The following is a 26,682-nucleotide window of genomic DNA, read 5'->3' as shown; positions in this document are numbered from 1 at the left end:
CTTCCAAATACTCCCTAACCTGTGCTTTCTTTAAGTCTTTGAAATACTTCTGGTTTATCATTCTTTTTTGTTAACTGTATTAATAAGTTGAGCAATGTGTTTTTTGGTGAGGACTAAGACAAGGAACAGCAGAATTTCAGACTTCATCACATTTAATAGCTTTCTCTCTGTTTTGAACAATGACAATTTTTTCTTTGACTGTCTTCTTAATAATAACATAATCTCTTGTTATCCTTTACAGTCTATGTAATATGCATAATGATTTATTGATCTCATCCTTTTGACATTTTCCTTTCAGGCAAATTTTATTGTTTTATACTTATTTTAGCAACTCGATCTGTTTTCTGAATCTGCACAAGTCCTTTTTCTGTTCAAGGTCATCTAAGTATTCAGGAGTTGACCATACTTGCTTTTTTACTCTCTAGCCTCCTCTCCTTTCAGTTGTAGCCTCAGAGTAACTTCTTTAAAGATCTGTTTTCTCTCTTGAGAAACATTTTCCTGAGACTTATTTTCTATGAAGTCTTATCAGTCAGTTTTCTGAGTTGACTCTGTTCTCCTTGCCTTACCTCTATAAGTTGCTTCAGGTTGTTTGTACAGGAGCACATCATAAATCACCAAGAAATATAGACTTGAAATTTTGTCTTTATTATAATGTGTTGCCAGTGATAAATGCGGCACTTTTTTTTCTTTCTTATATGTTTTCTGATTTTGGGTTTGGTGGGAGATTTAATAGGTTTTGGTTTGTTGGGGTTTTTTTTATTTTACTTTTTATGCTACATTAAAAGAAAGCCAAACAGAAGTGTTATAAGCAGAGAAACAGCAGGATAAGGGATCATTTCGGTGGGCAGAAAAAAGCACCCTGACTCTCTCTTTCTTCGCCCACCTTCACAGTTAGGATATCTTTCAGAAGGTCGAGGAACAGATACTGAGAGGCATAAAAGCAAGTTTTAAACATATCAAGGCAACGATATCACATCAGCAGTCTCAGCTAGAAATGGACTCATGCAATCAGAAGTGCCAGCTCAGACAGCTCTGCACGGGCAGTCCCTTCCCGGTGCCATCCCTACAGCTACACGGCAGAGCAAGCCAGCGCCTCCAGCCTGCACAGGCTTTCGGTACGGGCACTCAGAAATCCGCCCCAGGAATTCTGCAGCATTTCAAGGTCAGTCTCGGTGGCAAGGGCGAGAGATTTCCGCAGCGGAGCGCCGTCAGCGCTGCGGCTGCAGCAGCGCGGAGCCATCGCAGCGCCGCTCCCCCGGCCCCGGCCAGCGCTGCCGGGCTGCAGCAGCCAGGGCTGCCCGCGATTCCACCGACACGCACCCGCTGCCCAGATTGTTTAACTCCTTCTCGGCGCTTCGCTAGTGAAACAGTGGCAAAATGGCCTGAATGCGGGGAGCTCGGTGTGAAATTGCAGAGCGGAGCAGCGGAGGTGCGCTGCCGGCAGCGCAGGCAGGGCTGAGCCCGGCAGGACGGGCTGGGGGCGGAGGGAGCTGTGCCCAATGCTCGCTGCACAGGGCACACAGCGAGCCTGCTGGCCCCGGGGCTTGCTGCAGCCAACACCTGACACCAGGCTGAGAGTCACTGCCCAGACAAGCCCACGCTGCCAGGCTCAGCCTCCAGTGGCATCCCACAACTGAGGGGCAGAAAAGAGCACCAGCACAGCCAGGCTGGCGACTCTCTTTCCAATTTCTGGCATTTCAAAGGCGTTTTGTTCTGCTCAAATCTGCTCACTTGCAGCCCTCGAGCAGGCATAGACTAGCTCACCTTTATTCCTAGTGCAACGTGCCATCCTGGAGCCTGGAGCTGGAAAGTTTTCCCACTTCTTTGCAGAGCCTGCAGAGCACGGGAAGCAGCACATGGGTTTTGCACAGCTTTAACCCAGAGCAAATCCACTCCAGGCTCACAAAGGTGACAGCTATCCCACAGTTTGCCACAAGCTGGTCGTGTGAAAATTAGAGGTGGAGGTACAAGGCATTTAAAACTATAGCCAAGCTCAAGTTCCCTAAAGATTTGGATGGGAGAAGGATATAGAAGAGGGGTGGGAAGTTTGTCACATGGACAGTTATGAGATACAAAGAAATGGTTCACATCTGGATTGACACAGCAAAAGGCCCATATTTTCCCATCCTCAATACATTACCCAAAGACAGAGATTCTGTCCAACTAGCTGGGAGAAGTTCACTGCATCATTCACTGTTCACTGCAATCTCAATGCTTTTGCACTTGCATCAGCCTAGCAACATTCAAAAAATCTCTGAGCTGACCTCATCACAAGCATGGAGGTGCAGAAGTATAAGCAAGGGGGAGTAGGAAGCCTTGTTGCTTCACAGTAGGTACCCCTGCCTTCAAAGCACTGCCTTAGAATTGGTTTGGGCTTTTAATATAGGCAGATATTTCTAGTTTTACTGCACAGCCAGTTCATTCCAGCTCAGCCACCAAATATATGAATTTTAACAGCATTACTCCACTCTCCAGCACAAGCCCTTTTGCCTTGCAAACCACTTGGTTTGTCACTGCTCTACAGAAAGAAAACAAGGGAAGTTTTCTTTTAATAAGAAGTCTTAAATATCACAAATTGGATGCCATTCAGGACAAAACTTTCGAAATATCCAGCTCTGATATAAGACAAGACCTGAGCTAAATGAACACATTTTCATATGTGCAAGATATTCAGTTACTGAATATTGTTCCTTTTTTCTTTGAAACGTGATGACAGTTCCTGAAATAGCATTTACTGGTAGTAAATTCTCCTAAATTATCATACCAGCTATTGCAACTGATCAATTTAATTCTGACTGATATTAAAGTGATTATAGAAGGGCCAGGCTCCTGAATATAATTGAATTTCAATAGAACTGTGGCACTTAGTTCCTTTCAATATCTAGAAGATTCCAGACTTTAAGACTAATTATTAAAGCTGCTTAAAAAAATGCTACAAAAAATTTCCAAACTACCCTACTTTTCACTTCAGAAAGTGCTCTCAAATTTACATCATTTTCCACCACAAAAGAGATGACATTCCAAAAAGAAAATCATAAGAAACCAGGAAAAGTTTTTATTGAATATGATTCATGAAACATTTGGTGGGCAGAACACATAATTTTCACATTTTTGATTAAAAATTCTCACCCACTAATGAAAAATTAACAGATACCTGATCTAAATGAATTTAAAGGTAAGATTAAATATTTAATAATTATCATAACATACAGTTAGAGGGTTGTAGATGTTTCAGAGCTTTCTTTTTCCATCACATGAGCTGAGGTAGATTAATGTGGGGTTTTTGGCACTTAAGAAAATTGAAAATAATTAATCTGTAATGGCATTGATGGAAAAAGTGTTCAAAATGTCAATAAAAGTGCTGCTTTAACAGTACTTCAAATAGTCTACTTACGCAACTTAAGAGACACATTATCTGCCAGACTACACACTTTTCCATTAAAATCTATGAAAATCTGCAGGTGTTTAATTACCTGTTCTCCCATTGTTCCTTGGCTGCAGCAGGAGTAGTTTGAACACTATGTAAAAATTAATGTACAATTTAACATAGCAGTTATGCAGATTAAAACTTTCCCTAGTTTCTGTTTTGTATGAAGAGTCTCAGACAAATAAATCATAAGTTGCTTTTCACCAGAAAGAGTTGTTTAAATATTTTCACTAATTTCAAAACATTTTGGACTTACAGAAATAGTTAAGTATCACTATTACAGTTATCAGCATAAGACCATAAAATACCTGGGGAAATACTAGAATGAAAATTACGTCTCATGAGAGCAGTTTAAATACATGCTCCTTTTTCCAAAAAATAAATTCTTGTTCAGGAATTCATTTGAGTTTTCACAGGATCAAAACAGGGCTGAAGCTGGAAGGGATTTCTGGGGGCATTTGGTCCAACTCCTGTGCTTGAGCAGGGTCCCACTGCTCAGGCTTATGTCCAGACAACTTGTGAATATTTCCATAAATGAAGAATGCACAACCCCTCTTGGCAACCTATGTCAGGGCTTCATCACCCTCACAATGAAAAATTTCCTTATGTTCAGAAGGAACCTCCCACATTTCAGTTTGGGCCCATTGCCTCTGGTTCTGGCACTTGGCAGCAGAAAAAGAGCCTGGCTTCATCCTCTTTGCACCTTCACTCCAGATGAGATCCCCCTGAGCCTTGTCTTCTCCAGGCTGAGCAGACATCACATCTCAGCATTTCTTCATATGAGAGATGCTCCAGTCTCTTCACCATCCTTGTGGTCCTTTGTTAATCCTCTCTAGTATGTTCATGTCCTCTTGTACCAGGGGAGCTCAGATGTGGGCCTGGCCTTGCAGATCACCAGCAGTGAGCAGAGGGCAGGATCATCTCCCCTGATCCTCTGGCATTACTTGTCCTGATGCAGCCCAGGATATCACTCACCTTCTTTGCAGCAAGGGAGCATTCCTGACTCACATTCAGGCTGGTGCCCACCCAGACCATGCCAAGCTGCTCTCTAGCTGGGTGGCCTCCAGCATGTACCAATGCATGAGGCTGCTCTTCCCAACTTTCAGGAGTTTGAACTTCCACTTGTTGAACTTCACAAGGCTCCTGTTGGCCCGTTTCTCCAGCCTGTTGAGGTCCCTCTGGATATCACCATGATCCTGATGTCTATCAGCAAATTTGCTGAGGGTGCACTCTGCTCCACTGTCCAGACAATAAAAGACAATGTTAAATGTGACTGGACCCAGTATTGATACCTGGGCGTCACCTCTAGTCATTGCACTCCAACTAGGCACTGATCACCCTGCTGATCACCCCACTCTGGGCCCAGACCTTCAGTTTTCAATCCACTTCCCCATCCACTCATCCAGACCATGCTACAGCAGCTTCTCTGTGAGGACCTTACAGGAGATGGTGTCAAAGGCTTCACTGAGCTCCAGGTAGACAATATACACTGCCCACCCTTATCAGACTAGTTGCTTCATCACAAAAGTTTATCAAGTTGATCAAGTCAGAAGTCGGCCATGCTGACTACTCCTGATGATTTTCTGATACTTAATGTACCTGGAAGTGGTTTCCAGGATTAGCTTCTCTGTCACCTTCCCAGGGACCAGGGCGAGGTTTGTTCTGTAGTTCCCTGGATCTTCCTTCCTGGCCCACCTTGCAGTGCTTCAAGTTAGAGTTTCATCAATGTCAGAAGGACTCACAGTTCAATGGCTTTGGCCAAGAACATCTAGTATTTTGGGTCTGAACAACATACAAAGAAGATCAAGAAATCTGAGATTTTTTGGCATTTTTCCAGGATCCAACTAGCTTTTTTGGCAGGCTTATTTTTTTCTGTTTAATGCATCATCCTTTCAAGGCGGGCCCAAAAAGGCAGCCAGTATTTCGATGTATAGTTCATGAGTCCTGACTCAAATATACACATGTACTCAAGGACCATGAAGGGCATTCCACTACATCTTCATTAACTCTGCCCATTGCAGGGTCTTTAGTACCGTGTTTCACCCACAATCAACAGTCCAGGACTGACTTCTGGGACCAGGCATCTGCTTTCTTTCCTTACAGAATACACCTCTATTTCTAATACACTGTAGGGTGAGAAAGCAGGAAAGAAAACAAGCCATATTTCGTGGAACTGCTCACTGATGCTAAGTTGCATTCACTCTGCAGGTTTATGTGTTAAATTCAGAGCATCACTCTCCAAGCCAACAGGGGTTGAGGCACCCTCATAGAAGTGTATCCTACACTACAAAAGAATAATTAATTAGCAATGAAACAAAGGAAAGAGGGAGTGAGAATAACAACATGGAATAGTCTCCACAATGCTCCTGGACCACTTCAAGGTAGTTTTAAATCTCACTCACTGGTCCCTTTTAAGCATTTTCTTTTCTAACCAAGGCAGTCCAGGATTTTGCAGTCTCTCTTGAGATTAGCACAAATCTATCTGCCTCTCAAGCAAACTGGATGGGATGCCTGTCTAAAGGGACACAGCTCATTTCTGTCAGCCCAGGTCCTTGATGCAATGCTGAAGAACTGTCTTATGCTGCCCTTGCCATGATGCTACACACTGGCTCCACAGCATCCTGCAACCCCAATCCCAAAGTTTATGTTGTTTCTGAACCTTTCAAGATAGAGACTCTCATACCATCTGCATTGCAGCCAGACAGGCAGGTCCCTGAGCAAGCTGTATTTTGTGCAACCTTTTGTGAAAACAGCTCATCGCTTTCAAAGGTATCCTGGAATATATTTTACAGTATTGTTGCTTTTTTAGATAAAAGGGCACAATTAGACCTTCCAGTTGGCAGATGTCCCTTATGTGGGAATTACTGCCCTCAAGATGGCCATCAGAGGTAGATCATGCCCAGCTCTGTTGCAAAAATGTGAGATGGATGAGATCAACTGCTTTGTTATCCATGTAGGCTGTCTGATCAAAGTACTCTTTCCCCAGAACAGAGAGCACAACATGTCCTATCAACACCATTACAGTTAGTGATGCTAACTTTAGTTTTATGCAAGTTATTTATAGCTTTCCACATAACCATTTAGGAACAGCAGAAGTCCTACTTTCCTTGTTTCAAGGCAAGTTTCAGCTTTTTATATGCTCCAGTCTAAGCAAAGAAAAAAAACTGGAAGTTGTGGTCCTGTTAGCAGGGGATTGCACCCCAACTAAGAAGCTCCAGAAAAAAAAAATTCCAAAACACAATCCAGATATTCCCCAGTTTAGGTGACAAGAAGATTTTTATTAAACTCCTTGACCTAGAAGTAGAACAGTCTTTGCTGTTCAGGGCTGAATGTCACTCTCAGTCCTGAAAAGTGCTAGACCAGGCTTCCCTACAATATGCCTGAAAGCATGTGGATGCTGCATGAGGCAGTAGTAAAAGTCTCACAAAGGGAATTTCCTCCCTCTTTATACCTGCTGCTGTTCACCACCAACCCTGACCAGCTGAAAAGCTATCATTTCATAGGAGATTACTAGATTTTGCTGAAGCAAAAAAAATCGCCTTATGTAATTTCAGTATTTTCACAAAGCTAAAAATACCAAACAGGGAGTGGAAGGGAAGTGATGAGGTAATCATGTTGTGAACTTTAAATATATAGAATAGAACTAAGAGAGCAATGCTTGTGTTTAGTAGCTGGAAGAACCTTTCGGAGCATTAGAAAGAAAGAGACAAAGACTTAAATTCAATTCTTTTCTTTCCCCATTATGCAGGACTGCAGCATCAACAACCAGCAATTGAGAGAAGAGATACATCATTAAACTTATTTATAGCATTAACTACTTTGCATTCATCCACACAAGTGAAACTGTAAAAAGAAGAAAAAATTATAAAGGGAGTGTGTGGTTCTTTCATTAGCTTGTCTGTAATGTTGGATTGGTCCATAAATTAATGTGTAAAAGAGGATGGGAAAAAAAAAGAATTCAAAGCTTTGCCATTGTAATTATAGCTCTTTAAATATCAAAAGACACAAAGAAAGATTCCTTTTGAAAAGAGTACCGATTCTCTTGGCAAGCCACTATTAAATACTTGCATAAATCTACAGTCTGTATCCTGTAAGTTGAGGTGACATTGCTATCATGGCTTACAGGTCTCTTCACATGACTATTGGTGCACTTCAGTATTATTTATATATATATATATATATATATATATATATATTATCAGGACACCTTGATGAGATAAGATGCCTTCTTTCTGTCATGGGTGAAGCAACTGAGAAATCTTGCAAGTAAAAGGGCCTCAATGAAAGGTTACCTAATTGATTTGGGCTGTTCCAGATACAAACTCTGGAAGTCTCTTTGGTACAACTCAGACATTCAGGTGCAGTTTCATCACAGATTTACCAGTAGCTCCTCATACTGTGCCCCACCTGCAAATACCATGTCACAGCAGCAAGAAATATGTCTGCATCCCTCTGTCTTCCAGTTCACACAGTATTTAAGCCCAGAGAGCCACCAAAACTAACCACATGTAGTAGTAAAACATCTTCTAATATGCAGAGCAAGGTGGATTGCTGGGCACTGAAATTTCTACATTAAATGTTCCAAAGCTCAGTTCTCACTCACAATTTATTCCCTCACAGGCAGCCTTTCCTCACAGTCTCCCAGCAAGTCTTTTGAAGGGTGCCACAGAGAACTGATCTCATTCTTGACACGTGCCAGGATAAATCAATGTCCTTTGGTCCTTTACATTTCATAGATTGCAAGTTTTTTCAGGTCCAGTCCCATATCAGAGGAGTAGCTCCAGATATTTTCTAAAAGGGCCAAATACCACCCTGCATGGGGTCTAATCATGTACTGCTCCTCAAATAAATCAGAAGCAGGCTTTTTATGAAGTTGAACCACAAGGTTGAGATCAATACCTTTGTGAGCAGATGCAGCCCCTGTGGGTTTTTCAAGGAGCTGTTTGTTTCCTCAGGCTGCCCAGAAGTTGCCCTGTTGAGGCTCAATAGTCATGGATAGATCTCACATGGAGTGCAGCATCATTAAGCCTCGGTTATGGCACAGCCTGTCTTCTAAATTGACACTTTCAAACAAAATCCAAGACACAGCTCATCAAATACACAAAGGAATGAGAGAGTTCTTTGGTAAAACACAGCAACTTTCCCCCAGATGCTAGAAACATAAGCTAATGCCCAGAAATGGGCATTTGCAGGACATTTTTATTAAGCCAGGGAACCTGGGTGCTCTCCTCTTCTTGGTCCTCGAGCACACAGTCAGAGACAGTATCCTTTCTCATCTCCAGGTATTAACTTTACTTTAAAGGATAATCCAGCTGAAAAGAAGCAGGGTGACTTTGTTGGTCCCCTAATGGGAACTAACTGGACTACAGGAGAGGAATACAGGAATGGACCATCTCAGACTTCATCACTGGAATGAAGATCCCAGAGGTAGCGTGGGGCACACCACAGAGCTTCTTCCCATAGCTCCTACTGAGATACTGTGGGTGAAACAGCTAATTTATAAGGGTAATACACTTACAAAGCCAGACACACAGCATGAACAGTATCTCTGCCAGTGGTTCATATTTCAAGGAAACTGGATTTAAGATTCATCAGGAAGAAAAGCAGTTGCTACCACAGATGCCCTATACACATCCAAAATGCACAGTATTTTTTCCACAGACTTGCCTGATTGCAATGAAGAAAACGTTCAAGAGCAGGCTCTTGAGATACAGTGTACTGCCTTCTAAGAGTGGCTTGACACCATTTAGCACAACCTATGCACATTCTTCTCCATGAGCTAACAAGCAATTAATTATGAAATGCAACAGGTTTTGGCCTAAAGCCAAATTACAGTAGTGTCATTAGTCTTTGCTTTGTAGCAAAATCAAGAGTCCTGCCTGAATTACATTCTTTGAACTCTTCAGTTCAAGGATATTGTGCTGTAGAACTCTAAGTAGGTGCTGACACTTACAAACACATCATAATAACAGGCACAATAACAACAATAATCATCCACATTTGTAAAGGATTTTTCACATTTAAATGTTCTGAATCTCTCGGTAAAACATGTGACTTCAAGCAAACACCCTTCTACCCACCTGAAGGTGAAGAAACACCACTTATATTAACACATAAAGTTTAGCCTGGAGGAGCTGATCCACCAGCAACACTCCTACCCTATCTACAGCTTGTCCCTGCTCTCAGTACTGCCCCTATTACTGACTGCCTTCCCCTTGGATTTTTTGCAGAATATCCCTACAGCCTCATTGCTCACAAACTTAATTTCAAGGAACATTATTTTTTCAAAACAGATGAAGGATGTGTACCTGAATTTTATTTTTCAATGAAGAGACTTTAAATTAGAATAATATACTAAAAAGCAGAACTGCTGGGCCTACAATATACATTTTAAAATATACACACACAGAAAAAAGAATCGGTAAGTTCTGAAGCAGAGACATAATTTCAGGCAAGATGGTGATCCCCTAAAGATTTTGCTTAATTAGGCTGCACCTCTACCACAACACTTTAAGGTCTTCCTCCTGAGATATCTTCACTTTCCACCTCATTTCATCACCCAGCACTGGTGTGCTACCCCCTGGAGTCACTGTCTGAATTGCTGAGCAGGCTGGAGAAGCTGCCATGAGCCTCCCAACCCATGAATGCAGCACGCATGGCTCAGTGATGCCAGGGAGGGAGCTGCAGCCAGCCAAGCAAACGCTCTGTTCAGAAATTGTCTGTCTGAATCCCGTTCAGCTTTATTTATTATAAAGTATCATATTTTAGCTAGCAGGATCAATGGCTCACCTCATCAGATTTCTGTATAATGTGAAACAACGAGAATTCACCCCGTGACTTCTGTGTTGCTGTTGCTGCTTCTGATAAAATATTATACAAACACATTAAGGAAACCAATAGAAAACACCTGAGATGTCTATCTACGTTAAAGTTTTATTACTTCTGGGGTCTCAAAAGGCTTAGGAAACATCACTGAACATTGTTTCATACATACTCATGAAAGGGTAACGTAATAAAACCAGGTCAAACAACATTGAATATTAAATTTAATATAAAGTATGCAAAATACTGGAGGTGTTGGAAGAATTATTAAAAAAGAAGGAACTGTATTTCCTGATGGGGGGGTGAGTTTGGTGAGGATTTTCTGGGGTAGTTTGATAGGTTTTTAACTGACACACAAAATTATTTTACATCCATAGAAAGATGCAATTAATTTTTTACTTTTTTTTCTGACTAAATTTGGAGCAGATGAGAGGTTGGTTATTTCTATCTTTAAAAATGGACTTATAATGTTGCCATCTGTTGGCATATGACAGATATAGCATCCCACAATTCCAGACAGAGTCACAAAAATGCAGAAAATTAAAGGGACAGATGTGAGAAATACATGCTCTCATTTGGTTCCAGTGTTCACATCTGTTCTCCTCAAAGACTTTTCAATCATATAAATCTATCCACAGAAGCTAGCATTTTGAAACGTTATGGCATTTCTGGTAATCATAAAAATCATATTCTAGGAGAGTTTACTGCATTCCAAAACATCACTGGATTCATAAAAATCTGGTTTCCATCAAGAGGACACGCAGTACATGGCAACATCACCTGTCTGCTTAAGTTCCCTCTCCTTGACAAACCCGAGCACGTGTCACACAGCTGTAACATCATTGCAAGAACACAATTTCAACAGGTGTCTGCAGACACTGCGTGCTTGCACAACACCTACAAAGGAAACTGGTGTCCCTTTCTGATGGTGCCTGTATGTTTCCCTGTCCCTGTGGGATCCAAGAGAGTGTGACCCCTGTGCTGCTGGTGTGTGGGATCTTCTTGTCACTGAAATGGCTGCCTACCATTGCAAGCACATCTGCCTTTATTTGCAATGCCATCCATTTCTTTTCACCATGCTTTTGACAGGCTGCTTGGTAATGCTCCCAGCAACAACCCAGTTTTTTTCCAGTCCCTGCTTCCCTGTCCCAGCTCCTCTAGTCACACAGCACCAGCCTCCTCTGGCCCCTTCACTGACTTGGATAGTGTAGGACCTCACTGCTCCTCACAGGCAGAGATGAAACAACCACAAAACCAGCCACACAGCTTATTACTCTTCCCTCTACTACCCCAATTTTTTACACCTGTTAGCCGTTTTCTTTTGGATTTGAACTTTGCATATCATTTTAATCCAAGAAGATTGAAAAAGTACAATCCCTACCCCTCCTGCACCCCTATTCTCTTCATGAGAGTGGGGACTAAGCATGCTTGCATATTTGTGAGACACACATATTCTCCCATGTCAAACATGTACCTCCTTTTTTATTCATGAATAAATTTTAATAGAGAATAGAGAAATGGCGCTCAAATTCTTAATTCATTTTTGGATAGGGTGAACCCGTTTTCACCTTAAGTACAACACACCTCCTCTGTATTACACTACATAAATTCGCACTCAAAATGGCAGCATCATCAAAAATTAAAAGGTATAGTACAAAGCAAACAATATTGGAACTACATAAGCATGTTGATTATCCACATGAACAGTTTTTGGTATTTACAGAAAGCATTGACTGATGCAGCTCGCTGGCCCCGTGAGCACTATGTTAAATCATTAAAGTGCAAGCAGTCTTTATTTGCATTGCAGTAATTTTCTGTATCCCCATCCCAGAAGCCCAGTGTGCTCAGTGCTTGCAAACAACCACCAAATCACGACGTATATTTGAGAATTAATTTTTTTTTTCCTTTAAGAACTAATTTAATCTTTGACAACTCCTCATTTTTCTGCCTATTTTCAATTATTTTGAAGCACAAAATGACCTGCAGGCTACCAAGTGGAACACAGAATTCCTCCACATGCCTCCTAGATGAAACATCAAAATAAGTAGGAAATCCTAATTATTGCATATTTCAGAAAGTTCAGTGACCTATATAAAATTCACCATACATAAACAATTACATGTTTAGTTTTAGCTGATAAGTGATAGTTGACAATAGACTTTCTAGTCCCTCTTGCTCCTCAGGTAAATGAATAAAAATGTAATGAAAAAATCTTTTCCCAAAAAGGATTCTGAATTTAAGACCAAAGCAATTTTTGTATGAGCTGGTACTTAGCACTGCCTATGTAAACATGATAGAAGTTTAAAAATAACAGAAGTAACCATAGATTCTTAAGTTTCAGACACCAGTAAGCAGTAGGGCCTGTGATTCAATATCCCCTCTGTGGGCTGCCCTTTGTTTAGATCTTGTGGCCACATAGCAGGGCCATGATTTGTATTGCCATGAGAAACCAACCCAGGGAATAAGGAAAATACAGCAAAATTAAATAAAATTAAGGCCATCATTGCTAATATGGAGTCTCTCAGAAGCATTTTGTCTCATCTTTAATTGCACTTAAAAGTAAATTATATTTATATACTTACTGCAATTCAGTCAGAAGACAGTTTTAGCCCAGGATTTATTAAGAGAAATGCACGCTTGCACAGTGTTGATCTATAGTTAGCAGCTTCTCATCTTTTTCATGTTTTCACCCAGACCAATAATTCTGTGCAAGACATCCCACTTCAGTCAAATACTTGTACAACTGCTTGACCCTCAAATTTATTCTCAAACAAGTTGGGTTTTGGAATTTTTGTTTGTTTGTTGGTTGGTTTGTTTTTTAATTCTAGAACTATGAGGAATAGCTACACAATTTAATTTTCTTCACTCAAAATCCTAGCTGTGGTAGAGATCTAAACTTAGTCATCTCAACAAATAGCCTACACCAAAAGTCTAGAGACTTGTAGTTTTAAACTTCTTTACACAGCAAAACAGCAAGAGCCCCTGGGAGGTGTTTCCATGTTCTTAGAGCCCTGGTCATGACTGGAGACAACCTCCCTCTTTCCTCCACCCGCTGGGAAGCCAGCTCCTGACCAGCTGTGGTGAAGCTGAGCTGCTGACTTCAGGAGCTTTTGAGAAATGCTTGGTGCACTTACGAAATAAGGTGTTACATAAAAGAGAGACACCACGATATCAGACTTTAGCTCTTCAGTGAAATGAAGAGCAGAAGCAACAGCCAAATTTGTGAGGCACCCTATTCTGTCAGTCTTACATCTCGCCCACTGTCAGGGACATAAGCAGGGAAACAGTCAATATTCTGAATCCTGAAAAGGCTCAAGCATGAAAAGGGTACTGGGATGCCTGGCACTTGCAAAATGAAAACAATACTGGCCTTGCATTGAACGCATTTTAATCATTTTTAATTAACATACAAAAGTCAGTAAACTTGTAGAGTGCAGGTATATGCAGGTTTAGAGAGCAGTTGGGCAGGGGGTTCAGTGTGAGACCAGAGCAGACACTCACCTCTGCATCTGTGCATGGGAGGGCATGACTCATCAGCAGAGACACTGTGCACACAGGCACCCCTCCAGCCCTGACCTGAGCCAGAGGAGAATCTGGAGTCAGGACTGCAGATGGAAGCAAGACCCGTATCCACTCTTACAAACAAAGGGTTAACAGCTTGTTATATCCCCTTCCAATAAAGCCACTGCTGATAAATGCAGAGCAGCTCTTCCTTAGAAATTAAAATTACCAAAACAAGTAGATTTCAAATCCTGCATTGTGATGCAAACAGATTTTTTTAAAGATAAATATACAAATCATAAAATATTCACCTGGCCATTTGTAAGAGGAAAAACCGCTTGAAGATGTTCAATGCTCCTGTGTCACTAGGGAAGGGCCATGTAAAAAGTGCTTCTGTTTATTTCATTAGCATCTATTTTCATCAATACCCAAGATGGTATCATTTCACACACTAGAAAGCAATTGCCAAAAACACGCTTTCAAAAATATATCAATTAATCAGAAAGTGCTGATGAGATGAATCAACTTATGCAGACCAAGGAGAAATATGCTCATAATCCCCTCGCAGCTGGAAGAGTCTGAGTACACAGTAGCCTGAAAACAGCAGCAGCAAAGCCCTTGGGTTTTTTGCTGGTCATGCTTAACACTCCTACACCAGTGCCACCTGCCGGCAAACGGAAAGGTACACATTTCATTCCGAAAGAGAGAAATAAAATATTAGTAGTATTTTTAACCACGAAGTGCAAAGGCTAGGCATTTGCAAGAGGCAGAGCTGCAGCAAGGCACCTGTGTTCACCTGGAGACACCACGAGCTTGCAAAGCACATCACCCTCCACCAGCAGCATCAGCAGCACTGATTGATGTTACTGCTCCCTTTTTGAAAGGATTATCCTTTCCACAAGAAAAATTAAGTCTTAATGTTCCTTCGTTAAAGACAATGAAAAAAGTTCCTTTGACTCTGGTGGGAATCTACAGGTGACGTTGGACAATACTTTTTTTTCCCCACAGTTTATCTACGCAATCAAGAAAAGAAACAAGAAGAAAAGTACAATGCAAATCAATACACCACATTTTCCTCTCACTAGTCAATTTAGATTTTCCATTAAATCCAGAGGAGTCTTGGGTGACAGGCACAGCAATACATGCACACGTCTCACAAACTTTCCTGGCACCTCAAAATACCACGTTGTTTACACAAAAAATTTACAGTGGGACTGCTTTTTCATTTCCCCTGGCCAAAGGGGGGTCAGCTGATCAATACAGATTGGAACACCAGCAGTGAGTTTTCCCGTGCATTTCTTTGGGATTAATTGATGAGAAGGAAAAACATTCAGTTCTGAAAACTTGGGTATCAGCCCCAAAAGCAGAGCATCTTTCACAGGTCTAGAACTGGTTAAAATTTTTCAATTACAAATTAAACTTTGTAGATAGAACAAAATAATTATAATAATAGCAATAATAGCAAACAATTTACTGCGAATGCAGTGACGTTCTTTTAGGAAAGAATGTAGATTTTGTGATTTCATGAGTTTTCAGAATTTTTCAGTAGAAGAAGATTGTGCATTAGAAAACAAACAAAAAAACCCAAACAAATCTCTTCACTATAAACATTAATCTGTTCACTATAACTCTATAAACTTTAATCGTAAATTGACACGTTTATATTATTCATACTATGACAAGATCTAGGTTATGGAGCGGGCTCCTTTTAGCAGTAGGACAATATAGGAACCTATAAAGTTTCTAAGATAACAGAAGAAGAAGTCACAAATGTAGGATTTCATCCATCAGTTGGCCGGAGAATCATTCTGGCAGCAATAGCAAGGAGTTTCTCTGAGCTGCCTGTGTGATTCCCATCACAGGATGCAGTGACTCGTCCTCATTCCTTGCCATGGGCAGCAGGCACTGCTTAGGAATGACTCCTTCAAACCAGGCAGCAGCATGAGAGCCAGCTGAACCTCACCTCGTGCTGGGGCTAGGACAAAGGCTTGAGCTGCCCATCTCTGGTCAACACCAGCCCTTCTGCTCACATCACCTAACAACGCTGTAAAAAGGCAGAGAGAAGATAAAGATTTTGAAGGAGGGTACGAAGATAAGATGGCACTATGAAAAGAGAGTGTTGGTACTTCTAAGAAAATTGAATTAAAAGATAGAAAGAAATTGGCACCTTAGGTTACTTCAGAGGCAGAAGTTGGTACAGTCACAGTGGAAGAAGTGATGGGTAGGCTGGGAAGGAGCTGTGAAATGGAGTTTGTGTGCAATGTGCTAAAGAAGTGATAAAGTCTTAGCAAATGGCTTGGGGGAAGAAAAAAATCTTGACAAAGTTGGAAACTGTGTCCTGCACATTTGAATGAAGTAAAGCAGCAATTCCCATGCCAAAATAGATGTAATAATACACATTAGAAAAAATTAGAAAAAGGTTACCTGTGCAAATGGATGGGAAATATCAGAAAAAATCTGCAACAATTGGTTGTAGCATGCAGGAGAGGCAAAGAAAATACCCAAAAATATAGTGCCCTTTATAGGTCTGAAGGAAGTTAGAAAGAAGAATTGCCTTGAAGATAAAAATGGGTTTTGGATCTAGGGATATATAACAAAAAGAATGGTTTGTCTTCTTTTAATGTATTACCCATATGCTTGTATATATATATGTGAATGCATAAAATAATTTTTGTATTTAAAAAATGCAAATATTAAAAATATAGACCCTTTGGGGACTTCAATTAATGGTTGGCCATTCTTGAAGAGATATCACACAGGTGAGATGGGGATGGAGAAAGTAGTTTGAAAACAGAGAGTAAGTTTACAAGTATAGAAATAACACTAGTCTCTAAAAATATGCCCAAAAAAAGGGACAGAGTAATAAAAGCTGAAACTAGTGTGGATTTCCAAAGGACATGCAATCAAAGTCAGTATTACCACTGCTAGGAACTAGAAAGAAATTATCAGGAGATCTTGGGAGTTGTTTGAATGGAGTACAAGGGAAAGAAGCAGGGAATGGCCTAACACAGAAATGGAAAACAAAATTACAACAGGCAGGGCACCCAGTGATTTTGGAGATGTGAAAGTAAAGAGGGAAGGGCAAAATCCAAGAGCTGAAATCAACACTGATAGATCTACAGTCAAAGAGTGAGCAAGGGAAACAGAGCATGCAGCATGCAGAGTGGGTAGTTGATGCCAAAATGAAATCTGAAGTATTAAATCATATTCAAGTCAAAGGAAAGCATGGCTTTAGTTTTTTGGCCTATGATCTAGGCAGTCTCAAGGGATAAAGCCTTCTCTTTGCCCAGGAGCCCAGAGTCCATGATAAAATATCAAAGCCTGTGTGTTATAGAACATAACTAGATAAATGGAGCATCACAGAGAAGTAAACAAGCAATATGGCATTGAGCAGAGATCTTGTAAATGAGGGGGGGAAAATATCAGCATTTTCTTTCAGTTTGGGTCTGGAATCCATCCTGAATTTGAATTAAGTGTGAAGATCAAAAGTGAGTGTAGTTAATATTTAAAGATATGCTTTGGGGGAAAGCCTTGTTTTTCTGATTATTTGTGACTAACTTTTAATCTTTAATTTTTTTATTACACTTTCTGTTGAATAATATCTTAAGCAGTGTGTCTTCTGAAGTTCCCCTGAGCTCCAATTTGAGTGTGATAAATAACATGCTTTGGAACTCAGAAATTATCTTCCTTATTCAAAATATTATAAACTTGAAAATGTTAGAACGTTTTTTTCTTCCTCTTTTGTGCAGTTTCTCTTTCTTCTTATAACTTTGGGGAACTTTTTTGGGTGTAATGTAGAGTATCATCTCACTTGCTGCCCACACAGGCTCCTAAGCTGTGTAGCTAATAGAAAAACAAAATTCAAAAGTGTACTAAACACTAAAAAGGCTTATCTAGGTTAAGTACATTATTCTTTAACCCCCTTATCAACATCAGAACAAGTGTGGATTATTGGCTGATTACTTATTTCTAACATTTTTCATTCAGAAGGATCAGCTTGCTCCCCAAACTGTGAGGTGCTGCCATTCCCATTGAGAAAGGAGTTACCTAAGGCCTAAAACAGTGAAGTAATAATGTCATGTCAAATATAATGTGAAAACAATATCTCATGGCACTGCAACTCCTACTCTATCCATTGGACCACATAACCTGATATTTAATGTGATACAATTTACTAGAGGTCTTCCATCCCACTTTTTGGGAAGTATTGTTTTACTGTACTGGTAAAAGGTCCCTACATCAAGTATTCAGGAAGCAGCCGTCCTAATTGCATATTAATCATATCCTTTTTCAAGTAAATAATATAAGTTATCTCTCACAACAAGAGCAATAATTAACATGAAATGTATGATAAACTCCTCCATAGTTACTGGTTTAGATCTACTGTTTGTTGTTAGTCAGAGAAAGAAAACAAATTTCTGAAGGTAGATAATATATTGTGCTTGGCCAATGGAAAGCAATTTAACTGAGAATTTCATTCCCACACATTTTTTTATATCTACAAATGGTCAAAAAATTGTGCAGCTAAAAAAATAATATTTTTTTGAAGCCAGAATGAATCAAATTAATACAAACTTGGTTACAAGCAAATATTTCAATAATGAACTAATAGCAGACTCCAGAAGAGTAAACAGATCCAAACTTCATTCAACTGCCCCTGAAGTAACAATTAGCCTCTTTTAATAACATTAAGGTTGCAGGATATAAAAAAATTACACGCCTGAGTAATAACCTCTGAGAAATTTAGTTGCAGGCTTCAGTAATCTTTGATATCACTGACACAGGGGAGATCTCAGCCTTTCCGAGGAGCAGCACAGGTCTCCAGCCATCAGAGGAACATTCTATTTCAGGCTTGAAGATCTATCTCAAACCCCTAGCAGCCAGCCTCAGCTCAATATCCACAACGAGTGACCACGGTTTACAGAGCAGAGGCTGCTTCCACGGAGGAAGGATTCCTTATTGTGGAGTGGACTGCTACCTCTGTGCATGACACCAAAAAGTATTACCCCAAACACAGCCACGAGCCGGTTTGCTCGGTTGTTTATTTGGTTTTTCATCTCTTTTTAATGCTTTCCTAATAAGCAGTTAAGTTGTCGGAGTTCATAGAGTGACTTCAACCTGATGATCTCATGAGTGTACATCTGCCCACAGGAGTAAAAGTGCCACCAAGATGAGTTGTTTATCCCTGGTCCCCAGTGGCAGAGTACAGCTACGAAGGTCAGACATTACATTTGCAAGAAGTGACAGAGTTTCTGCATCTGCTTCGTCATTTCAGCACCTGTAACTGAGAACTCTCAGACATGTGCATGGCAATCAGGAAGGACAAGTACATATGGGGATCTGAAGGTTGCTAAAGCACATAATACCATGTTGTCATGTATCTTCCTGCATGACAGCTGGAATTTCAGAAGGTCAACCCATCACTGAAACAAAAAAATCTTAAGAAAACAATTACAATGGATAGACATGCCAGGGTGCCTCTGCATTTATTTGATGCTGTGTCTAGGAATTAAGAATGTCATTATTAGATTGCAGAAAAGAAAGAATGATAGAAACAAAGCTGAAGTGAAAGAGAGATTAATATACTGCATACTGGAAATGTGTATCTTAACTCAAGTGTTTTTAAAAACAGTAATCCAAAGTCCTCGGCCTTCTTTTTTCCTCATTTTTTTAAAATTTCTTTTTTAACTTACATGTTTAAAATAATTGTAGGTTCCTATAACACCAGATTAATAGATATCTGCATTTTTAACTCGAGAGTTGTTTCAAATCAACTGTAAAGATCCATGTAAAGAATGATGGCCATAATTTTTCTAGGAAGATACTAACATGGCCAACCTTCCAGAAACCAATGGATAATGTGAATGAATAAGTGGGAGCAAGAGTGAAAAACAAACCATAAGGATTGCATGAAGGTTGTTTAAGTTTAAAACATTCTCTCATGCTATAAACATACAGTATAAGATTGAAGTAAAAAAAAAGTTTACTTTTGCAAACCCCATTTTATTAACATTGGAAAAATTTCAAAATAAAAACATTAAGGAGATTAGGAATATCTGTAATGACTCATAAAATGTCTCAGTGACCTTCTGAAAATATAAATTACACTTCTGAAATGATACTTTAATTCAGGCATTATACATTTAAGTAAAACGCTGATAATCTCAATTGAAGAATTAGCTAGTATAACAGAATTTGAAATGTAATTACTATACATAGTACAAATTTTAAATTTTGATTCAAATAGTGTCTTAGGGTGCAGTGAAAAAAATATTTTTTAAACCTAAGATCTAATGTCCTCAGACTTTTGCATTTTTTGTTTGAATGAACAACAGTGGAAAGTCTGCTAAGGCAGATAAATTGTTGCTGTTAGATTTCAGAGGGATCAGTCTTTAAAAACACAGGAGCCTACTGTTCCTTCCTTGCTGTCCAATGCAAAATCCCATCAAATTACAGCTGTAGAAGTTATTGAATTTAAAAAATTAAGAGAATACTCATTCTGCTTTATTCTAAATTTTGATAAGCCTAAATCTCAAGACACTGGTTATTAATTAAATTTTTTTAAAAAATTCACAAGCAAGAACAAGTTCATGTTTTGATGTTTCAATTTCAGAGGAAATACCCAAATCCAGATAAAATATAAGACTGTGCTTTTATTTTTAAGTCAGTGCCATGTTTATAGTCACCTAAGATTCTATACGTCCAGAATCTTGATTTTAACTGTCTGTGTTTTCTTTACAGAGCTCTATCTATGTATACAGATTTCTTCCTGGAAGCGTCATTTTGTTGTTGGAGCAAGGACTAATGGATCCATCAAAATAAGAATATATAATATCTATTATTTCTGTCTAAAGAAATCAGTCATTTTTTGTGAGTACAGAAATATTTCAGGATCATAACTAACACGTGTCTCATTAATTGATTGGAATCCTCTTGGCAAGTTTGAATTTCTTCCCTTCTTGCAAAACTTTTAGTTCAATTAGCAGCTCTCAAACAGGTTAAGCTTATCAAGGGAAGAGATAAGGAGTTAATTGCACCTCAGAAACTGGTATGAGCAGGACACACCACCTCTGTGCACCAGCTCATAACCCATCTCGTCTACTCCACAAAGGCTTTCCATGGACCTGGAAGTTGCCAACAGCAGATGTGAATACACAACGCACTTCAAAGAGCTCACAAAGCTTAGTTTACCATCTGATTTTCTGTGTTTTGGGACTAGTGTCAGCACTGACATACAGGGAGGTGGCAGCCACACAGAAGTGATGGGGTCGGAAAATCTGTCCCTGCTCATGATGTGTTTAGTTCTACAGGAGGTACAGAAGCAGCAGTGCTAGCATGAAAACAATATAAAGGTGTCTGTCTGCAGTTAGGGCTTCTAGCACGTCCATGAAGTCTCTCTTTCATTTGCATTTAGTCTCTGGACTCTCATTTTTATTCATGTGTAAAGAGTCTAGGTTTGCTAAACTGGGAACACAGCCTTTGGTTCCAAGTGCATTTTTGTCTTCAGCTAAATCTCTTTCCATAGATGCCTAACAACCTCCAGTTAAGTCTATTATTATTATTAAAGAGGCAAACTGCACTGAACTCTGACAAATTTATGCAGAATTTTGTGCATTGAAAAAATGGCTATGAACTATCATTTGAAGAACATAGCAGTTTCCACTCTTCATATCCAAAACTGAAAACCTTCAGCATCCTTTGATAAGACGAATCTGCTTGCTCTCTGCCCACATAGGCAAATGTTAAAAAAGAACTGTGCTGAAGTCCAAGGTCCAGTCCAACATCCATGTTTGTCGACAAGCATCCAGTGGTTTTAGAAGGTACACCAGAACAATTGTGAAAGTGAGATACTAAGGTAAGAATGAAATTAAAATCTCCCCTCAAGTACATAAAGAGGGTTCAAACATTGAGTCAGCATTGCATTTTAGGTGTTTTCACAAAAGAAAAAAACCGAAAACCAACCAACCAACCAACCAACAAACAAAAACAAACAAAAAAAGACCCCCAAAACAAACAAACAAAAACCTCCAAAACACAAAAACCCCACCACACGTGTGAACTGAAGAAGAATAGCTCTTTTTAAAGACTGATGTACGGTCAGGATGTAACTACATGGGAATCATCGTGAAGGGTAACGTGAAACTCCTACTGCTGTTATTCAACATTAGGTAACAGGTACTGCGTGACAGCAGAGTCCTGATGCAAACTAAAGGCAGTCGGCATGGCAAATACAGGTGCTAATGGAAACATTATCACCTAGCTCAGGTTTAAGGCAGTTATGATGCCTGGAGTAGAATCTAAAGTGGCATCGATCTGCTGCAGGCAGCTCACTTCATCTTCCCCCCTCCACTTTCTTATCCCACACCACAGTTTGTGCTGCACCGTTTGATTCAGGGACCACGCACTGCAGTGTTTGTGGAGAGCGTGTAGCACTGTGAGCTTTCATTTTTCTGTTGTGGTTTCTGGCAGGTAATAGGGAGAGGCAATAATAAGAATTTAAACTCATTTTTCTTCTTAGCCAATTGCCACAGCCTATCAGTTAACAAGATTTCTGAAAATATAGAAAAACATTTTGTGCACACATAGCTTGCTTTTGGGAACTTCTGTTAACATTCTTGCAAAGCCCACACAGCTTCAGGCACTGTGCAAACATATGGGAGTACACAGACTGAACTAAACACAAAACAGTAGAAAGAAATACCAGTAGACGTAAAAAATGAGGCCAGTAATAAATACAGATTAAAAATAACACGGATTTACAGTACAGATTTTAATAAATAACACTGCACATTCCAGTGGAGGCTTCATGCATTTGACACACTAATGGTATTGCTTGCTGCACAATTGTGTTTCCAGAATTTCTTTAGGAAGATGCCCAGAAAGTTAATATAATCAAATATCTGGAAGCATCTCAATACCATAAGTGGCACTAGTGTAAACTGCATTAAACTAACATGGATTTCCACCCCCTCCCCATTCTAATTTAATTAAGTGTGAAGGGAGAAAGTGCTCTATAACTTGACGTCCCTTTTTTTTTTTCTTTAAAACAGAACCAAAAAATCCAAATCTCAATGGCTCCCTCTGCTGTCATGTCTTAGGAGTTTCATTAGATTTAATTTTTTTTTTAAAAAACCGTTTTTTTCCTTCCCCAGTTAGTGAATATCTGGTATTTTAACAACATCACACAGCTTGCCAGCTCTAATGAATCAAAGTCACCTTTATCCAAAAGCAAATTTCTTAAGGTGCAATTCAATGCTTGCTTATCGAGGCTGGAATAGTAGCATCCCTTCATGTTTGCATGGCAGGTATGTGTAGCATCACGAAAAAAATGTTTAAGAATGGTTTATCGTGTTTGTAATCAGATTTGGGTTGATCTGGATTCAACTGCATAGATGTGGATTTTGACTCTTACAACGCCAGACCACTTTTCATGAAGCAACTGTATCTGTAATAGAAGAACTGTAACAAATATTTTAGAGCTATGGGAACAGTCCTACAGAGAGAACATGTTTCTGCTAAAACAATAAAATACTCCACAACACATTAACCAAGCTGGAGGGCTGCACTGCCTCTGGCAAGCGTTCTGGATTGCTCTTTGCCAGGCCCCGGGGACAGATGATGGTCATTACCTGGCACAGGTGAGCAGCAAAGCAGCAATATGTCACACAGGTGACAACGATTTGTCTGCCTCTCAGCATCCTGGTAGGAAGTTTAGCAACAAATACTCCATTGGGGACCTAACTCCAAGCCACAGAAGTCAACAGGTCACTCAAACGAAACAAAACCAGACCCCAGGGTCTGCCTTCCCACACTTAAGGAATAATGAACTCTGCAGGATATAATTTATTCTCAGCAATGTACAAAAAGGGAGGATAATAAAAATCTGCAGTGCTCGGTCAAAACAGAGAGGCGCAAATTTAAGAGAAAAGCAAAACAATTCAGCACTTCACTTTCCAGTCTGTGAAAGCACCTCCCAGGCACAGAACACGTTGGAGGAGGCAGCTGAAGAGGGACATCCCCCCCAGCAGTGCTCCCCTCTCCGTGGCTTCCTGGCAGAAGCACACACTGCTGAGTGACAATCCCTCAGTGTCCCCTGAAAGCAGATTTGGTGCCTAAGGTTAATGGAAAGACAGCAGAGAATATTTCCATACTAGTCACAGAATTTTTCTCATATGGCTCCGTCTTCTTTCTGCTTTGAATCTGATGCCTCTCAAACCGGGAGCTATATTTATCCCTCACACACAGGGATGTTCTCATGGCTCTAAATTAAGCAGCTTCTGTCATGCCTAGGACCAGCCATAACCCTTCTCTATTGGTTCTCCACACCAGAGCTCTTGGTGCGTTTGTGGTGCCCTGTCTAAACCAAGCACACATGCACACACCGAAATAGTCGCCTCACTCATCTGGTGGTGAAAGCTGAGATTGCTGCGTGTCCCACACCGTACATGCCCATTTCTCACACAGGATGCACTCAAACTGGTGAGAGACAACCTCTCGTTGAACTGCCAGGGTACCACTGACACCTACAGCCTAATTCTGCCTAAACATTGTACCCACTGCATCTACCTCCATCGCCTTCCTTCAGGAAACATGCTGAAACACATCACATTTCCAGTCTTCCCACATTCTTGCCAGCAGAAAAATCCTCGAGATTTCAACTGTTCTTCTATTTTTCACTTTTTCCCAGCATATTTTTACTGTGATGGTAAGCTAATTCACCTACAGGAGGGAAGTTCAGTTTATTTATTGTAAAGACATACAAACACTCAAATTTATTACTAACAATATCTTAGCATGAAAGGGCTTGGCTCTTGTTTTGCTAGGCTAGGCTTACACATTAAATTCTACCCCTCCAAACACAGATAATACTTATAACATCCCAGATTTAGCTTGGAGACACACCATCCTAATCTGACAAAAGAAAATCTGAAAGGGCTTTTGACATGTTCCAGTGAAATCTGCCCAAATAATATTAAGACAGGTCCACATTTCAAAACTCTCAAATGCCTTCAGTTTATAATGATGGTTCTTTGCTATAGAAGTCCATACCTATTGAATGTCAGACTGGTCTTATTCACCTAGATTGCAAGCATAAACTACTTAATCAGCTTCTACATACCAGTATCAGGGAAAAAAATGCATTCAGCAGAATGTCCAAAAATCACTAAAGAATGACTCCTTGTAAGGAAATTCGTGTTATCAAATACACACTTATAAGAGTGATTTATGTATTACATATCCTCCAGATTAAATCTTTTTAGACTCATGTTTGTAAGAAGTTGCAACTTTCTTTCCTCAAGTTGTGTCCAACTGCCACAAGCTTTCTGGTTTACTGGCATTACTTCTAGCACTTTCCCGACTGGCAGGCTTGGAAGGAGCAATTTTCATACAAGAATTGCTGATATTACAGAGCAAAGAAAAAAAAAACACCACCATTTGGCACATTTAAACCTGTCACTTCAATGTATTTGATGCTGGAAAGCAAGGGGGTAGAAGATGAATACAATCAGTTAATGGGAGCAGAGATCATCCCCATTCTCTGTGCTTTTTTAGACAGAGGAGAGAACACAGCCTCCCAAAGCTCCTCTTGCATTTATTCCAGACTGCCTACAGAGCTGGAATAATTATCCTGACTTGGGATCAACTAAGTGTCAGAAAGCCTAAAACAAAAGCAGTTTGTTAAACTTAACGGTATTTGCATGCTCAATTAATTTATTCCCTAACTCCTTCTAGATAAAGGAGAACCCACATTACTGCCATGAAACCATGGCATGAAGGTTAAAGGATGTTTGCTGTTCTACAGAAGGTCTGAGGCACCAAAACCCTTATCCCCTCCTTGTCTGTAATGCTGTTAATCCATGAATTAAAGGCAAATCTCATTTCAACCCCATTGCAGATGCACTCACTATGTCAGATCTATCGTTTTGTTTGCTCACCCAGTGGATTTGAACTGATCATTCTTTGAACTTTCCAGATGTGATCCAGCTGTGAGTCAGAAACCTGCAGCAGTCCAGGGGTACTGCTGAGCTGCTTAAGTCTGGTTGAGGACAATCCAAATACCAAAGCTCTGGGCCAGAACTGTGCTGCAGAGGTGCCTGACACAGCTGACAACTAGATGAGCACCTGCACAGGTAACCATAATGATCACAATGTGTAAAAAGGACTTTTTCCATCCTAGCTGTCACTCTTTCACAAATAATAAACTCTCTACAGTGGCAGTAAAATAATCTGAATTTCAAGTGAACCGTAATTTACACAAAGCTAAATCTCTTATAAAAGGGCTCTACTCTGAGGTGAAGAAAAGAAAAATGAATACTCAGGGTAAAATCTGTAGAATATATAAGAGGTGATAACCAGCAGCATCTCACCCCTGCTCTGGGAACAGAATTTCCTGGAGGGGAAACCTGAATTCATAGGCACTTTTACTTTATTTCAGAAAGTATTTTCTTACATAATTACTTGAGAAAGCAAAGGACTCAACTTCCACCTGGGAGTAGGCTGCCAATACACATAGGCCCCAACCTGAGCATGAGGGAAGAAATCTATAGGGAAGAAGAAACCCAAAGTAGTAACTAACCTTACATCAAGTACATTTTGTCTTTGTGCAGGGACAGAAGCACTTGATTCAGTGGGAGTGCAGCACCTGCCCCCATCTAACTCCTATATTTAGTTCTCCTGTAGGTTGCTTTAGAATGCTTCCTCTGTAATACCAAATGCATATAAAGATGGAAACTTTGACCAAATGCTCCAAAGGTAACACTGTGCAGCTGTGAGATATTTTTCCAAGTGAAAACAGCGTGAAAAGTCTGTGGATAACCCTTCTGGACACATCTAGTAACAGAAACCACATTCCAACCACATTTCTATCAAGTGCAGCCTAGATTTAATTTTGCAAAGTAAATGCCATTTTGCCTGCAGAATAACATTCTATT

The 26,682-nt window shown here is 40.0% G+C and overlaps 1 protein-coding gene and 1 long non-coding RNA gene across 4 annotated transcripts in view; one reads left to right on the top strand and one right to left on the bottom strand.

Moving 5' to 3' along the window:
• LOC148225466 (uncharacterized) overlaps positions 1-14,310 on the bottom strand; it is an 86,150-nt gene extending 71,840 nt beyond the window's left edge. For 2 of the 3 annotated variants that reach the window (XR_015807537.1, XM_088175541.1), the window contains exon 1: positions 1,765-2,018. Coding sequence is in view for 1 of the 3 variants with exons in the window: in XM_088175541.1 (XP_088031667.1) it covers positions 1,765-1,858 (94 nt within the window). In the remaining 2 variants the exon portion in view is untranslated. Of the gene's footprint in view, positions 1-1,764; positions 2,019-14,061 lie in introns of those variants that run through there. The other variant, XR_015807538.1, reaches the window with a different exon arrangement.
• On the top strand, positions 876-25,905 carry LOC148225465 (uncharacterized). The gene is made up of 3 exons (XR_015807539.1): positions 876-1,162; positions 20,492-21,605; positions 25,725-25,905. It is a non-coding gene; the product is annotated as an uncharacterized LOC148225465 (long non-coding RNA).
• The last annotated feature ends 777 nt before the right edge of the window (positions 25,906-26,682 follow it).

This window comes from Sturnus vulgaris, chromosome 1, assembly GCF_052056855.1.
Source record: "Sturnus vulgaris isolate bStuVul1 chromosome 1, bStuVul1.hap1, whole genome shotgun sequence".
Taxonomy (NCBI): domain Eukaryota; kingdom Metazoa; phylum Chordata; class Aves; order Passeriformes; family Sturnidae; genus Sturnus; species Sturnus vulgaris.
This window is presented reverse-complemented; position numbering and strand designations above follow the sequence as displayed.